Source organism: Tachysurus fulvidraco, chromosome 22, assembly GCF_022655615.1.
Source record: "Tachysurus fulvidraco isolate hzauxx_2018 chromosome 22, HZAU_PFXX_2.0, whole genome shotgun sequence".
Lineage (NCBI taxonomy): Eukaryota > Metazoa > Chordata > Actinopteri > Siluriformes > Bagridae > Tachysurus > Tachysurus fulvidraco.
In genome coordinates this window covers 15,154,816-15,170,899 of record NC_062539.1, presented here as the reverse complement: position 1 = coordinate 15,170,899, position 16,084 = coordinate 15,154,816, and the positions used below count along the sequence as shown (strand labels likewise).

Below are 16,084 nucleotides of genomic sequence, written 5' to 3'. Positions count from 1 at the left end.
TGAAATGACTGAACGAGTCATGGAATTCATCATCTTACTCATCATTTTCAATTTAGCTTTGCACTGGCACATGGTTCTCTTTCCAATATCTTATTATTACTACTGGGGAAATGGAACATACAGATATTAATACAAAAGATTCCACTGTCATTGGCATATAGCTACATCCTGGCTGGGCTTCTGCCCTGGATCTAATCTCGCATCAATTCATTTCTATACATGTCCATATCAGTCCATTGGGATTAAAGGTATTGATTAATTTTCTATAACATAACCTCGGATAGTAGATGTTTTTGTTTCTATTCTTACAACTTATTCAGTTCTCTACATTTGTAGAAGGAGTCTGGTGTCAGCACATTGTAATGGTCAGAGATACAGCTGTAACCCAGTTTTCAGTCACTGTAAATCTTTTGGAGAAAACATGTCAAGCGGCATTGTTTTTTTTTTCGAAAGGATTGCGCGTAAATGTTTACAATTGCTACGATGTAAGTGATAACAGGAACTAACCTAGATGTTCCGCAACTTTAAACGTTCCTATAAATGGCTTAAGCGTATGACACGTCTAGCAAAGCCAATCTTGATTATTTTCCTATTACCGCACAGCGACAAGTGTTTCATGCCTTCACATTAATAATTACAATTTCACGTTCACAGTATGAATGCATGTTCTAAAAAATAACATTCAACCAACGATTACTAATTACCGATTGGTTCACATTTCCAACATCACAAGGTGCTTGTTCTCACACCCGCCCTTAGCCATTGTCAACACAAACGTTTTTTTTTTTTTTTTCTGGAAAGAATGCTTGTCTTTGAGGGCTCCGGCGAAATTTCCGGAAAACAGCCACTTACGAATGGCACTTACGGTAAACAGACGTTGCACCAAAGAATTTTTAAACACTGAATGACACAGTACAATCAACAGTGACTCAAGAAGACCCAGGGGGGCTTTCTGTAATGAGCCGCCCATGCATCCCATCAGGCCTGAAGTGTGGCCATACGTATTAAAGAAGAAACAGATGGGAACCAGGCCCAGAAACAGGGGGATAATTTCAGGACATCCGTCCCCAACAAAGGCCTTACATTTATATGGGCCAGTATAAATTTATGATAAAGTCTTAATGTTTTTTTCAGAACAAACCAATTTGAACCACCAGTTTCTGAAAACACAGAGATGCTTCTTCTTAAAGGAATAGTTCAAACGAAATTTTATTCTAAACCCATTTATCTCATGAACAGTCAATCAAACAAGACACAGTTTTAATTAATGATAGTAATAATAATAATAATAATAATAATAATAATAATAATCATAATTACAGTTAATGTTAATAATGAAATCAACAGCTCCCAGTTTAGCACTGGGTCTAAAGCAGTGGCAACAGTTAAGTCTCTGGGATGTTGACTGGAGGATTGGGGTTCAAGCCCCAGCACTGCCAGGCTGCCACTGTTGGGCCCTTAAGCACGACCATTAACCCCTTACTGTTCCACTGGTGCTGTATCATGACTAACCCTGCGCTCTGACCCTAACATCCAAAGTTGGGATATGTAAAGAAAGTTTGCTATAATGCACATGTGACAAAATAAAGGCTTGTATTCTTCTATTAACACACGACACGTATATATTACTATCCGAGTCACTTCGCTTCAGCTCAGTTTTAACGAATAATGTGTACACTTTTCTAATACTGTGATAGCTTTATTTTCATATATATTCATAATTAATGATTAATCAACACAAATTATGAATTTACTGCACATTATAGATCAACAGCCGTAATCCTAAGCAAGGCATAAAAGATTAGGGTGCAAGAGCACAGTGTGTCCTCGCAAAGATGAGTAAAAAAAAAAGTAGCAATATTACCAGCTGGTTAAATATTTTGCGTGAGAACGCTTGTGCTTTTCTGCAGAGTCTCATACGCAACTTGTAGGTGACAATTAGTGCCGATAAATGTGGTCTAGGTGTAATGCATTACTGGCAGGTTTTGAGCGAGAACTCATACAGCCTTGACTCATTCGCCTCGTTTGTTCGTTTCCTATTTGTAGTCATGTTTTTAGGAATACGGAATTTAATATTCGGTACATAATGAAAAAAGAAAAAAAAAAGAAAGAAAAGAATTAGTATACACTTGTCTCACTACAAGTGGGCGTTTGGTTATTTTTAAAATCCACACACATTTTTTTTCTGTAGACTTAGGTGTAGCTGAGGTTCTGGTTTGTGCCATGAGGTCATGTGGTTAAAAAAAAAAAGAAAAGAAAAAAGTCAGTCACTTCAAAACAAGAGCTTTTTTTTTTTTTTATGCGAGAGTTGTCCGTGTCTAAACGATGCAGAACAGACGCTGTCCTAGAATCATGTTTTTAAGTTCAAGGAAGCTTCCATTACTTATACAAGAAAGCTTGTGCACTTAAGTTGTATACGTGGGAGAATTATTAGAGCAATCATTATAATCAGTTTACATTTTTTTTTTTACAGATTTTATTTAAAAATAAATAAATAAAAAATCAGAAAGGGAACATGACTCCCGAATCTGCTTCCGTGTAGATTTACAGGCCAGGCCGCATGTGTCGATATGAATTATGAGTGACAATAGGCTTTCCTCATTTCCTGTCAGGTCCCACCACCACCAGCACCATCAGCGGCAGCAACATCAGTAGCATGACTCAGTAAAACCACCAGAGTCAACAACAAAACACGTGCCCTTTCAAATACGAGCATTTCTTTCTAAATAAGGCGAGTGTTATTTACTGTAATGAAGACATCCTGGAGCATGTTTTGAGCTGAAATGCTCTAATGGTTTGTAACACAGAGCAGGGTTTGATGTTCCAGGAGAATGTTGCTGACAAACGTAATTATTCCGATGGCTCATGACTGTTCGAAATGTAGCGGTTTCACATTTAGCTAAAAAATTACTTTCGATTACCATTTAAAAGATTCCAGTTGTTTTTTTCCTGGCTGGGGAATTCAGATTCTTCCATTTTCATGTATGCCAAGTCTTGTGTTATTTCATTGTACAACAAATTATAGTCTTCCTTTTTTCACAGCCAGCCAGGAGCCACAAACCACACATCCAGCCTGCTAAACAGGCAAACAAGTACACACACACATGCACATAGTCTCTCTTTCTCACACACACACACACACACACACAATGAATGCAATAAGTGTTTATTTTGACCAGAGGCCATACAACATTTTTTTTGTCTTCCAGCTGCACAAGGAACAGATACAGATTTTGCCATGTAGAAGCCTAGGAATGAGAGCGATGACTACTCCGGGGTTAAGAGACGAAGACCTAAACAAAGAGCAGAGCAAATTGCAAGGACATGAATGAAGAGGCCTCTTGGTCTGTCCTCTCCTCTAAGTGATCATAGTATCTCAGAACCCCTCAGCACCTGCCAATTAGGGGCCCGGGTTAATAACAGGTTAGCTCTGGCCAAGTGGTGGTGGTGGTGGTGGTGGGGGGCGCTGAAAATGAGAGGGCCTGAGAAAGGAGCAGGGAGAGTTTTGTTGTTTGTATCTTAAGTTGTCCAACCCCCATTAAGCTACTCCTATCCAGGTGTACATAAAAAACGGAGAGCGAGGGAGGACAGAGGGGAAAGTTCTTCTCCTAACACCTCGTATAAGTTCACAGGCCATGACTGGGTTACAGGCTTCCAGCCATCTCTGTTTTGCTTTTACACTCTGAAATTGGTGAATGACAACTAACAGGGTTAAGAGAGCACACATACACACACACACACACACACACACACACACACACACACACACACACACACACACACACACACACACACACACAGGGTGACCTGAGGCCTACTTAATCATTACGCGAACTTCAAAGAGAGCTTCCGGGATAAAAGCGCCATAAGTCTCCTCGCTCATGCAGGAAAGAGCAAGGCGGGTCGAGAAAAGGCACAGTGCAGAACGTACAGACACCTACAAGAGCAAGAGGAATGACAGAAAGAGGAAGAAAAGGAGGAGGCAACGTCCTCTGATCTCCTTCAGTGACGGCTTTACAGGAACGAGAAAGCAAAGCCGAGACAGTGTTACTTAATGAACTCATGACGAGGACCTTTGATGTCTAATACGGCAAAGAGAAAATCTCACTCCTTTTACTTATTCACTCTTCTGGAGAACTCTTCTCATTTTTCAGACAGAATGACTAGAGAGTGATGAGTTGGAAAGTTTCATAATCCAATTCCACCTGAATGACACTTTCACACCAGGTATCAACGCTGGCTCTCAGAATTTGATGATCAGTTTTCCTGTTTATCAAAAACACAAACATTTATATATTACCAGCATATCAGCCATCTTTAATCGTGTTCTTGAGCTACAAGGAGAAAATATAACAGACGGAATACAAACCTAACCAACGTCCTTATAGTACAATGTTTTTTTTTTTTTCTTTTCTAATCCACATGAGCATTGCTCTTTAAATAATGGAGCAAAGTGTCCAAGATCCACACATGAGTCAGTGTTGGGTGTTTTAACACACACCTTTAGCAATAAGTAAAGGCAGATGGGTGGGACACGTGTAATAGTCTCCATGCATTGCGCAACTTCTACTCATCCCACGGTATAACTCACCTATAATCGTACACAAAAATATTTGGTGATCTGAGAGACAACACAAAGCACCATTGACTGGAAAAAAAACAAAACAAAAAAACAAAACACAAAACAGCTGTATTTACAAATGTAGTTTTAAGCTAATTAAAAGTGTTTTACTATTAATACGTGTCGGATTGTATGAGATACAATAATCGACTTCAGGTCTTAAAGGTGTTTTGTTGAGGCGCTCATCTTCGCCACTACTTTACCATACTGTAAATCCTCCAATTGCTGGATATTAAAAGTGTTATAGCCATTTTATTAACTGTAGAGATATTAACATTTCCTGACATGGTTCATACTTTGCCAATGATGGTCATTGGTGACAATGCCATTAAATCTTGATGTCTCACATGGGGTCTTAAACCAGAGCAGCGAGTCTGAGAGACATCACCGAAGACCTTTGGGTCCTAAACTGAGAATTAAACACTGAGCATAACATGACATAAGAGTGAATATCTCTAAGCTGAGTTAGTAACATTGCTAATTTTAATAAAAAACGCCAGGAATATCTGGTCTCTACGGTATTTGATGGTTCTAAAAAGAATTATTTTATGGATATTTGTTGCTTGATCTTCTGCATTTTCACCCCAAACACCAACATTAAATGAAAGACAAAGTTATTTAACTACAAAATATTGTTTAATCATATATTAGCTTTTGTTTTTTTTTTTTTAGCAAAAGACAGAAAAGCAAGCCACAGCATGGAAAAGACAAAAAAAATAAAAATAATAATCACATTTGTTCTGAAAGAATGTGTAGATTTCAATACTAATATTAGCAGATTAATTACAATCAATGAAGTGCACACATCTGGAGATCGATTACAAAAAAACAACCAAGCGAACAAACAGAAAAAAAACCTAACGCACACATTTCAGAGCTTCGAAGCCCCCAGGTCTTCCAGTCAGTCTGCTGAGAAGTGACCTGGTGTGGTTTGAAGTATTCGCTTTCCCCATCTGTCTGAGAGTGTACACTCACTTATTCCTATAAGCAAATAATCACTCTCAGCTGCTAATCGTCTGCTCCCTGCTCCAACCTCCTCCGTCATGTCCCCTCCGAACGAAATAAACACAAACAAATGTTGCCAGCCTAAACAGTTCTGTCTAGCGGCTGTATAATCCGAGCTGTTTAAATACTGTGCTGTATCAGCTGTAATGTGTTACAATTTTATAAATCTCTATATACGTACTGATCGTATAATCAGGGGGTCATGCTCCTCTTATGATAGACATCTGGAGTTAACCGCAACAGATGAACAGACAGTCGTTAAAAAAAAACAAAACAAAACAAAAACACACAGAAGACACATGTAAACCCATAATTATGTCTTTATATTTGTATGAAGTTAGATCAGTTTAGATTAGAGTTAATTATTTAAATAAGTCATCTGGACATTTCCAGTTCCTAGACTGCTCCTACACACTGGAATTGTGGAGTTTGCCACTACAACTCCGAGAACTCCATTTGCAAATTTCACACCACTTTTAACCCCCTGTGCATACCAAAATAAATGGGTAATAACTTCCCACCGCCTGGATGTGTGGTTTAAAGGTCTAAGGTTTAAAATACATAATTTAACTAGTTGTAAGTCAAGATCCGAAAGAATAATTAGTGTGTTATTTAGCTGCTGAAAAATACTGCAAAATTTGTTGCACTGGTGTCCATGGGGAAATAAAGGCGGAGCTTAATGTGTATCTGATCAGCCGATCACAGACCCGATCATATGACACCCATATAATACAGAGCTGGATATATGTATATCCCGGACGTCTGGGACAAACCTGTTGACTTTCTGTAAGCATGTTTTCTGAATCAAGCAGCAAGAACTTTATTCGAAAAACTGTCCAATAACTTTCCAGCTACCGCAACAGCTCCCAGGAGGTCATTGCATCTTTTTCGTCTTTACAAATTTATTTAGTCTTTTGTTTTGCTACACATAAAGAACTAACGGTTTGGTCTATATGAAACAAATATACAGGACTGGGCAAAAGGTAGACTTGTTTGTCCAACAATTATTCAGAGCACTGTATTGCAACAAAGGCTAGTAATGTCTGGCTGATCAAAACATAAAGCTCTGACCTTTTAGACCCAAGAATATCAGTCACTCGGCAAACCGGGACAAAAATCAGGAGTGTGCCAACTCATCATGCCAGTGTGAAGATGATTGAGTTTTAAAGCAACATGTAAAAAGAGTGAGTAAAAAAAAAAAGAAAAAAAAAAGAGAGAGATGCATACCAGGGATGTAAACATCTGAAAAAGAGATAATTCCAACATTTCTGAGCGTACTGTAGTCACTAGCAGGCTAATTTGTTACATAAAAAACACCAAGGTAATAACAACTGGATACTGAGACAGTGAAAGGTGTTATTTACATCCCTATAGCATGCGTAAGAAAAGAACGTTATTTCCATTTGTCCAAATCTTGTAGTAGTAGGCATGGCAAGCCAGGAAGGCAAATGTCAATGGGAGAAGTATGAGAAAGTGAACAGACTCTGCTGAAAGGGTCTTTCCTGAATGATGGGACTAATAGAGTCACTTTTGGGCCACCAGGTCAGCAGAGGCATCAGTCGCTTGGTGCTGGTACGATGCAGATATGAAGGAAGTTATCTGGATAGCTCAGGTGCTCGCTGAGCCACTGGACGGGCGTCTCGACCAGTGGCTCGATGCCGTGAATCACCACTAGGTATTTCTTTGGATCGTCTATTAAAGAGAGAGGAGAGGAGAGGAGAGAGACAGAGAGAGTTATTAGATGAACAGATGAACTGTGAGTGACTTATCAGCCTGTCGTTCAGAGAAGTGTCCATTTTCCTCGTTTTCTAAATGTGCCCCATCCATCATTTTGTCTAAAAAACAGGGGGCACTCTGGGTTCAAATGGTCACAGACAAGGACTAATGAGTCTCCCTGTGCTCCAGTGAGTCTGTGCATGCTCATTAATTAAATATTGAAAGTAAACCATTTAAATTAAAAAATCTTCTAAAGAAAAAAGAAAAAAAAGCTGTAATATTTATATATGCCTTGCTTTCTGGATTACAAGCTGATGGAAATAAATCTGAAAATCTGGCCTGGGTCTGATGGATAAGGTCATGAATAGCTCTAGTGTTTGTGCTGGAAAGCGGACAACAGCCACTGTCTCTCCATCATCTTTTACTCGTGACTTTCAGCGCTGAGCTCATGCTGGAAAGTTGAGGGTGAATGCTGGAGGCAGGAACATTAGCCTGCTGACCTACGGGAAGGAGGTGAGGTTAAGCAGCTAATGCAGAAGGGGGAGAGCAAAACGCTGGCTCAGCCACCGACGCGTACACTGGATGACCTTCTCCTACTGCCGACCCGAACTGCGATCGGCTGCTGCTTGAACCGACTCGGCACGAGGTCTGTATCCTGTACATGCTCCACAAGTTTCCATTGAGGTTTGGAAACTTAAATGTTTTAGTCACTAATCTGCAAAGCTTTGAGACAAGTTTCAAACAAGCCGCATGGCTGAACTGGCATTTCAACTTGCGACTAAATTACATCAGCTCAACAAACCTGACGATGCTTAAAGCCGACAGTTTTTTAGACTGACAGAAATTATTTTATTGATTTTAGTTTCTTGGGTGAATTTGACTCCAAGCATTTTACATGGATTCCGAAGGTCTTTTTCTCTAATCATTTTCCAAGAAAACCTTTAATCCAATAAAAAATGGTTTAATACATTTCCAAGAAAACCTTTCATTCAGTATAAAAACAAACACTAGGAATTGTTTTGTTGATAAATATAAAGAAATATAATAGTCATGATACACGATATGCGTCATGATGTATAGAAATAAATCATTTTACATTCTTTCTTCTTTAAACCATTGTACAGTTTCACATCAGGTGGCTTCCATCCACAATCACAGTGCTTTACAAGAAAAAAGTATGCCATCATTTAATATGATGCTGGTTATATATATATATATATATATATATATATATATATATATATATATATATATATATATATGGCCTATATGATGAAAGCTGAATATCATATCATACGTGTATGTTGAGTCATCCACAATGTTCAACGTGTTGGCAATTGACTGTTTTATGGCCGATACCATAGCAGCAGCCTGTAATTAACACCCACACCCATCCACTCAGACACATACACACGAACATCGTGCCTTGGTAATCAGACTCCATCCATCAATCTGTGACAACTTTTAGCTACAAGCCATACATTGGCCCTGGGGTTACCACTAGGGCACAGAGAGCGAGAACAACGAAGAAGACACGAACAGGATAAAGTTGGCGTCAGACTCTTGGAGGCCACACCCTATCGTCCACTCATACCAAACTCAAATTTAGTGCAACGCAAGGGGCGGAGCTCTAGCCACACATTATGACTAACAGCCTGGCTGTTTTAAGCCCAAAACTAAAATGCATGTACACATCATAACAAGATAACCGTTATAAGAGCGGTTTGGCCGTTAAACACGGCCCGACACAGACAGAAAGGTTAAACGGAAGTTTCTTCTTTAACTATTTTTTAACTTTATCTTTAACTAGTCACGATAACCTTTAGGGATATGTTATCCGAGGGGGAAAAAAATCACTTATGGCTTGTAAAATGATCGATCCATCTTTAAATGAGCTGGATAGGTTCAATAACTGAATCCAAACAGATTCCTTTTTAGACAGAGAAAGTAACAGGAAGATTCACGTAATGTTCAACCAAACCACAACACCTGAAAACAGAGAGTAAAAGTTGAAGGGTGGTGTAACTCTTGTAGTTAACCCTCATATTTTCTCTCTCTCTCTCTCTCTCTCTCGGAGGGTGGGTGCCTTCCCCTCAACCACTCTCAGTATGACACAAAGGGGTTTTTCGATGAGACTGAAGAAATAACACGGTCATACAATGGATCCTAAAGTGAGCACAGACACCCACGAGAGTGTTCCTACACAAATCACATCCATCAGCGATTTCATCAGGGACCGTTTTAAACTTTTTATAGTGGACTTACATTAGTGAATGACATTTCCGACGCGAAACCTGGACAGAGTTCCAAGGTGAAAGAAAAGTGTTGAAAATGACTGGTCTTTGTAAATGTGAAACCAAACTGTGATTTAAGTTGCCGTCAAATTCCCTCCGGCTCTCACACCCTTCAGGGCTTTTGGTGTTTATTTGCCTCAATATTGTCGATATTGACATTCACCATCAGCTATCGCTTTTCTTGATCCAGGTCGTGGCGAATAGAGGTGGTGTCTGTGGGAGCGAGGTGGGCGTTCACCCTGAATGGGATGTCAGTTCATTACAGTGAACCATACACATGCATTAACATATAAAAGCAATTCAGTGAAACCAAACCACCTACTGACAGATTTTCAGGAGGTGGTAGAAACCACAGAGCTCAGAGACAACACAGAGAACATGGGGTAACATGCAAAGAACCTCAGACGGTAATCTGAACTCAGAACCGATAGGAGACAACACTACTGTGTGTCCAGATTTTTATGACGTTGTTGTTCCACCGAGAAAGGATGCATCAATACCGCTACTGATATCAGGTATTGGTCCAATACCGTGCTTATTTACTCGTGAAGAAACAAAACCATTTAAAATAACCCAGCGCTTTTCCTGGTCAATATTTAAACCGGGTAAAAGAGCTTTGCGATCTCTCCGATTGATTAATACTAGTAGATTACTCATATTGGCGTCGGTATCGGTCTTGCAGCGTTACAAAAAACGTACACCGTCTGAGAAGAAATGGGCACATGGTAGGAGTCGACGTTTTTTTTTTTTTTTATTTGTGTGAGAATTTTTTTGTGCATGAAACTGCACAGTACGTAGTTTGAAGGCAATCAGGTCAATGCTAATTAAGTCATCAGAGTTCTTTTCTACCCACCAGTTTCTTTTCTATACATACTGAAACCGGTAACGTTAAATACAATGAAAATTGGTTCAGTTGTACAAGTATAACCTGATAACAATTTCTCAGTATTCGAAACCATCATGTTGCACAGACGGTTAAAGGTTTGCGATTTCACAACACCTGTTGACTTTGTTTACGCAGCGAGTGAGTGGTGACATCGGTGAAAGAGGAAACCGTAAAAACCAGCAGCAGGGATGTGGCATCGGTGGCCCATTTACTGTATGAACGGAGGACGATGGCCACACAACAGCACTCAAGAACGGTAAATGTGCTTATGAATTGAATCACTTGGCCTTCCATCCATGAGTAAGCTTTCTATAGAATTACAACGTAAATAATCTGATCGAACGATCGTCCTCTTATACCTGGAATGCATTGACAAGCACCAACACCTCCGGATCTACTCAAGAGTCTTACTACTTGTTTATCGAAGTTTTCTTGCTTACAAGCAGAAGAGGCATAACAGAACTGAAACCTTAAGTCATGGAGCGCAGAGATGAACCGGCAACACAAAAGCAGATCGTTTGGAAGCGAGTACGTCATGGTTACTCCTTCACCGTTTTGCTGGGAGAACATGGCCCTTTTGGAGTAAACAGTCATTTAGTCTCTGAAGAAACGTGGATATTTTTATCTTATAAGCTCTTATATGAGTGGGAGATGGTGTTTTGAGTCTAGAAAACATCCGTCTATTCAAAACTACAGTTTGTTCCAGACCGGGTGGACTTAGAGCCTGGTTCAATTCAATCTCAAATTAGGCCACAAAAAGCTGAAAGCTTGAGTTTTTTTGACGTGTTATGGGTTTTGAGTACTTGATGGAGCGGTGTGTCATTTTGAGCTTCCGCCCACCTGTGAGGTTAATCAGTAAAACTGATTGAAGTCAAACTGCTGACACGTCTTCTGCTTGGCCACATCCACTTCTCCCTGGACCTTTAGATAGCTAAGATGATTAGCACATACTGAGTAGCACACTTATGGAAATAAGAACTTCTACAATACCAAGGGCTGTTTTTTTTTTTTGCGCCAATTTACAGACTTAAACGAAAGAAAAACTATCCAGCGGAGGAAGGTGTGAAAAATAAAAATGCAGTAAACAATGGAAGAAAAAAAAAAAAACTATTGGTAGTAACCACTAAATTGTTCCACATGGCCAAAAATGTTCACAAGCTGTAAATATTGTGACAAATACTGACTTTGTAATTATCAGTGCCATAAAGAAGTTTTTTTTGTTTTTAATGTCAAATTTCAATCTTTTCCTAACCTTTATTGGTTATCTTTTTGTGTCCATTTTATCTGAAAAATTCTAAATGTTATATAAAGAAATTCCAAGAGCACATAAAACTATACTAATCATTTAATTTTCTTAAAAAAGAAATTAAGTTACTTACTTTTTTCCAATAAAATGGGGATTCAGAAAGAAAACTCGTAACTGAAAATATATTATGGCCGATAAGGAGTCTCACGTGTGACAAAGATTAAAACATCTGGCAATACTTCATATGCCATCGTTTAAAATAGAATAAAGAGATATAAAAATATTCACATAAAATATATTTTAAAAAAAAAAGTTCGCTACAGCAGAAATCTTTTTCTAAGGCAGACTCTTTATTCAAAAGTCGATCATTGAATCCAGATGCTAATCATAAACGCCAAAGGAAAAAAAAAAGACCTCAGAAGAGCAGAAAGTTTAACTGCTTTCTCTAGTTGTGCCTTGCGGTTGCTGTTGATACATACAGCACACTGTGGTGGAGTGCTGCAGAGCCGAGAGACCGAACATTACAATGTTCCTGCTCAAGCATGGCCGACACTTTATTTGTTCAAACCGCAATTCCTCATTTCTGCCCATTTACACGGCCCGAGAGGTCTGGCTGTATGAGCAAACACGGCGTCGTTGATGGGATGCTGTGAACCCACATCATTTCTGAATAAATCTGACTTGTTTATTCCATCCTGTGATACTTTTCTAAGAGTGACCCTTTTCCACCGCTATGGTCTGAGGAGATCGGCAGAATACTCTGTGTGCCGAAGTGGAATGCCCCATCTCTGTCACACACACTCAGCCTGAGAGCTCTAAAAGAGAGCACGCTCTTAGTGTGCTGTGAAGATCGACAGCTCAGTAGTGATGCAGACTGTGGAGAGGTGGGTGGGCCAGCTGTAGGTTTCCCCACTAACAGCGTAGGCTGATGTGAAGGTTTGATGGGCGGGGGCTTTCTGAGCAAATCATTTATTTGAAATAATACCACCGTGGCTCAGTTTCTAAGACGATGGTTAAAAATATTTAAAAATAAAACAAACAAAAAAAAAATCTTTCACTGTTCCGATTGACTTCTAAAGCGTGGGGATTTCTCGATTCTCAAAAAAGTTCGGCTTGTTGACGTTTTGAAATCTCATATGCTGAAAAAGCGTAGGAGACGGTGCGATCGGCTACATGTCTCTGCTCATCCCCTTTAAACTGCTTACAGCCAAATGATTCGAGTACTCTTTTGTGTCTGAGGCCAGATGCTAATTAACAGCAATTGTTGATCTTAGCATTGGTGGGTGAACAGCATTCTTGGCTCTGTCTTGCTGTTTTCTCCGTGGGAATCCCCGGCTAAATCAGCCCAGCGTGTTGTACTAAGTCATCCTTGAGGTTTTGCTGCCATCAAAGCTTTTCCATGAACTATATATATATATAAAAACGTACGGGAAAGGATTGGTTGACCGCTTATCACCGGAAAATACAGCATTAATCCCCAAAAGTTACATCCATTAGACATAGGAGACACAGAGCACCCTGTATTTGTAAAAAGAGTGTGCGCCAGAACTCTTTTCTCTCCCGATCTAAACACATCATTTATCTGCATCCTCCATCTCCTCAACATGGAAGTAAAGGAACCCAAACAAACAGCAATGCCAGCAATGGCACTTTCACTTTAATGAAGAAAAGGAGAGCGTGTATGTGTTTTTGTGTGTGTGTGTGTGTGTGTGTATGTGTGTGTAGTGGTCCCTTTACTTTCATCTACCGTCTCAGATAAGAGAACAATAGCAGCGAGGAACACAGCACCCGCAGATTGGCCAGCCTGCATGGTGGAACACATCTGACTTCCTCTGAGGAGAAAGCCACACAGCTCCTGTTTTGGCTGTGACCCTTATTCATACCTCCTGCACTCTCTCATTTTGTTCTGTTCTTCTTCACTCACTCTCTTTGTCACGCATAACTATAATCTTTGGATTAAATCTGAGAAGGGCTGCTGCACAATAAAAAGAAAGACGCTTTCTGGAGTTTCTTTGAACTGCATGTCAAACAAAACTTCTTAGAAAATAGGACGTTTACCATCAAACAACATCAACGTGTGTGTCTATGTAACTGTGTTGACTTACTATCCTGGCATATGGCAGCAGGGACCATCTCTTTGAGCAGATCTCCCAGAGTCAGTGTGTGGCCTTCGGGAGAAACCGGCCGGAACAGCTTCTGGATGAACGGCCTGTCACTGGGCGTCTACGGCAGAGACACAAATAGTCACCGTCACTTCCGGAAGTCTAAAAGGTTTGAATTCTTTTCAATATCCTATTAGAAATAAAAAGCAACCGACCGACAGAGAAAAAAAACATAATGGGGAAAGTGGTGTGAGAGCTAAAGTTTCATCCTCAACTGTCATTTCTGACCACAAAAAAAAAAACTAAAAAAAAAAAAAAAAGTCAAAAATAACAGGATGTTAAGCTCTATTTTGGGCTCCGTGTGTTTATCAGTGCCGCGGGTAACAGCACAGTGCATTTGGATTCAATCGTGTTTGTAAATTTGAAATAACCTTCTTGTTCACATGAACGTCAATGATCGTGTGACAGTTAGAAAATTAACGTAAAAACCGAAACCTAAAGGGAGGAATCAGGTCATCGTCATGATCATTTCAACAGCACCATAGAGAATATTCCTTAACCTCTAAATGTCCGAATGACAGCATGGGCTGTAAAGGTAGTTTTGGTGCAAGTTATATAGCCTATACTTGGTATGAAAGTCAAAATGACACCGTTATCGGCGATTCTCTTTAAAGCAAAGCCGTGTTCTTTCAACTATTTCAATTACTTGCCTGACAGCACAGTACGGTAAAGAAATCTCTCTGTCCTGATTGGACAGATATTTGTAAATATAAGATCAAGTGATATTTATTTAGCTCTAATGCAAAAGTGCTCCCTCATTAAAATATATATATTTAGCTTTTAAAAAAATCAGTAAATCCATTTCACAGTGGCTTGCTCCCATTATCTGGCAAGTCACAGGAGAAAATGATTAACAATTTGTGGATTCGTAATCGTATAGATGTGCCAGATCCGCCCCCGGCTGCAAGCTGAGCGGGAAGCTGGGGATCCCCACATCATCGTGACTGGGCATGCGTTATCCAGCTTCATGCTTGTACTGTGCAATGACTAAACAGTGTCTAGCAATATTTCTGTGGGAACCAGATTCATCCTGTTTTTCTGACCGAATCAGGGATCCACAAAAGAAAAGTCCTTTAATAATAATAAAATAAAAAAATAAAAAAAGGAAAAACAACCTGGCAACGATCTAAAAAATAAATACAATAATTCAGTACATAAATAAATATTAGAACAGAAATATAAAAATGAATACAAAACTGAGGCATAAACTGAGCTCTTTAAAAGCCCGAGTAAGAAGATTATTATTATGATCAGTTATAAAAATTTGTATGATGACTAGAAGAAGGATTTGCATACACAGGAGGGTACAGAATACATTTCCATCTTTATTAGCTTCAGTTAGAGGGACTAATTATTAAACTGAACTTTCTGACAGATGTCTTAAATTACAGTCTGTGTTTATTTGCATTAAAACCCTGGTGCAATCAAACGTGAATTGCAAAGCCTGGTTGGAAATAAAAATCTCCTTCCGTGCGAGGTCTTGACTTTTGAACTCTGAGGTGTCGCGTGCTGGACAGGGTTCAGTTTTTCTCGCCGGTTTCACATGGAGTCAGCGACCGACAATGTCAAACAGCAGGCTGACTAACAAAACAAGCCAGCGGTGTGAAATGGTGTGAAAAGGAAACCAGTGACATGGATGGCTCAGGTGTTGCAGATGTAACTAAAATCCCTGAGCTCCGGGAAGAGAAGGTGGATTAGGATGCGTCGCTGCAAGATCACCTTACCAGAAAACCTGACTCACCGTGTGAGATAGTGGTAGCTTACGTGTGATGAACTGTAGGGCCTGAGCGGAGAGAGTGTGATAAGTGACAGCTACTTTGATGCATTTTTAAAACACCACGATCAATTATTAAGGACGATACCGGCGTAGAGGCTTATTAATACTGATGAGAAGTGTGATACTGAGTGTGCAGACACTTTCTTTTCAGTTCCCAGACACACAAGCTGGCAGGAGACCACATGGTCAATGAAGCATTGTTAGTCTTTATCCAATCACTGAGTACAGGCAAGGGTATGCTTCAAACTGACCTTTTGTTCCTGAGTAAAGCTTCAGCTTTCAGCTTTGTGCTTGAAAAACCTAACGTAGAAATTCACTTCACATTGTGAGCATGTGTACCTTAAACATAAGATCTCAGATGTACTATAAAAATAGAT

General features: G+C 39.6%; 1 protein-coding gene across 5 annotated transcripts in view; it reads right to left on the bottom strand.

Moving 5' to 3' along the window:
- The window catches only part of atg5 (ATG5 autophagy related 5 homolog (S. cerevisiae)), a 41,808-nt gene that overhangs the window by 19,914 nt on the left and 5,810 nt on the right, over positions 1-16,084 (bottom strand). For 2 of the 5 annotated variants that reach the window (XM_027142794.2, XM_027142793.2), the window contains exons 7-8: positions 13,874-13,991; positions 4,289-7,318 (exon numbers count right to left, since the gene is read on the bottom strand). In XM_027142794.2, coding sequence (XP_026998595.1) covers positions 7,182-7,318; positions 13,874-13,991 — 255 coding nt within the window. In that variant the 3' untranslated portion in view covers positions 4,289-7,181. Of the gene's footprint in view, positions 1-3,150; positions 4,267-4,288; positions 7,319-8,591; positions 13,744-13,873; positions 13,992-16,084 lie in introns of those variants that run through there. The other 3 variants (XM_047806362.1, XM_047806360.1, XM_047806361.1) reach the window with 3 other exon arrangements.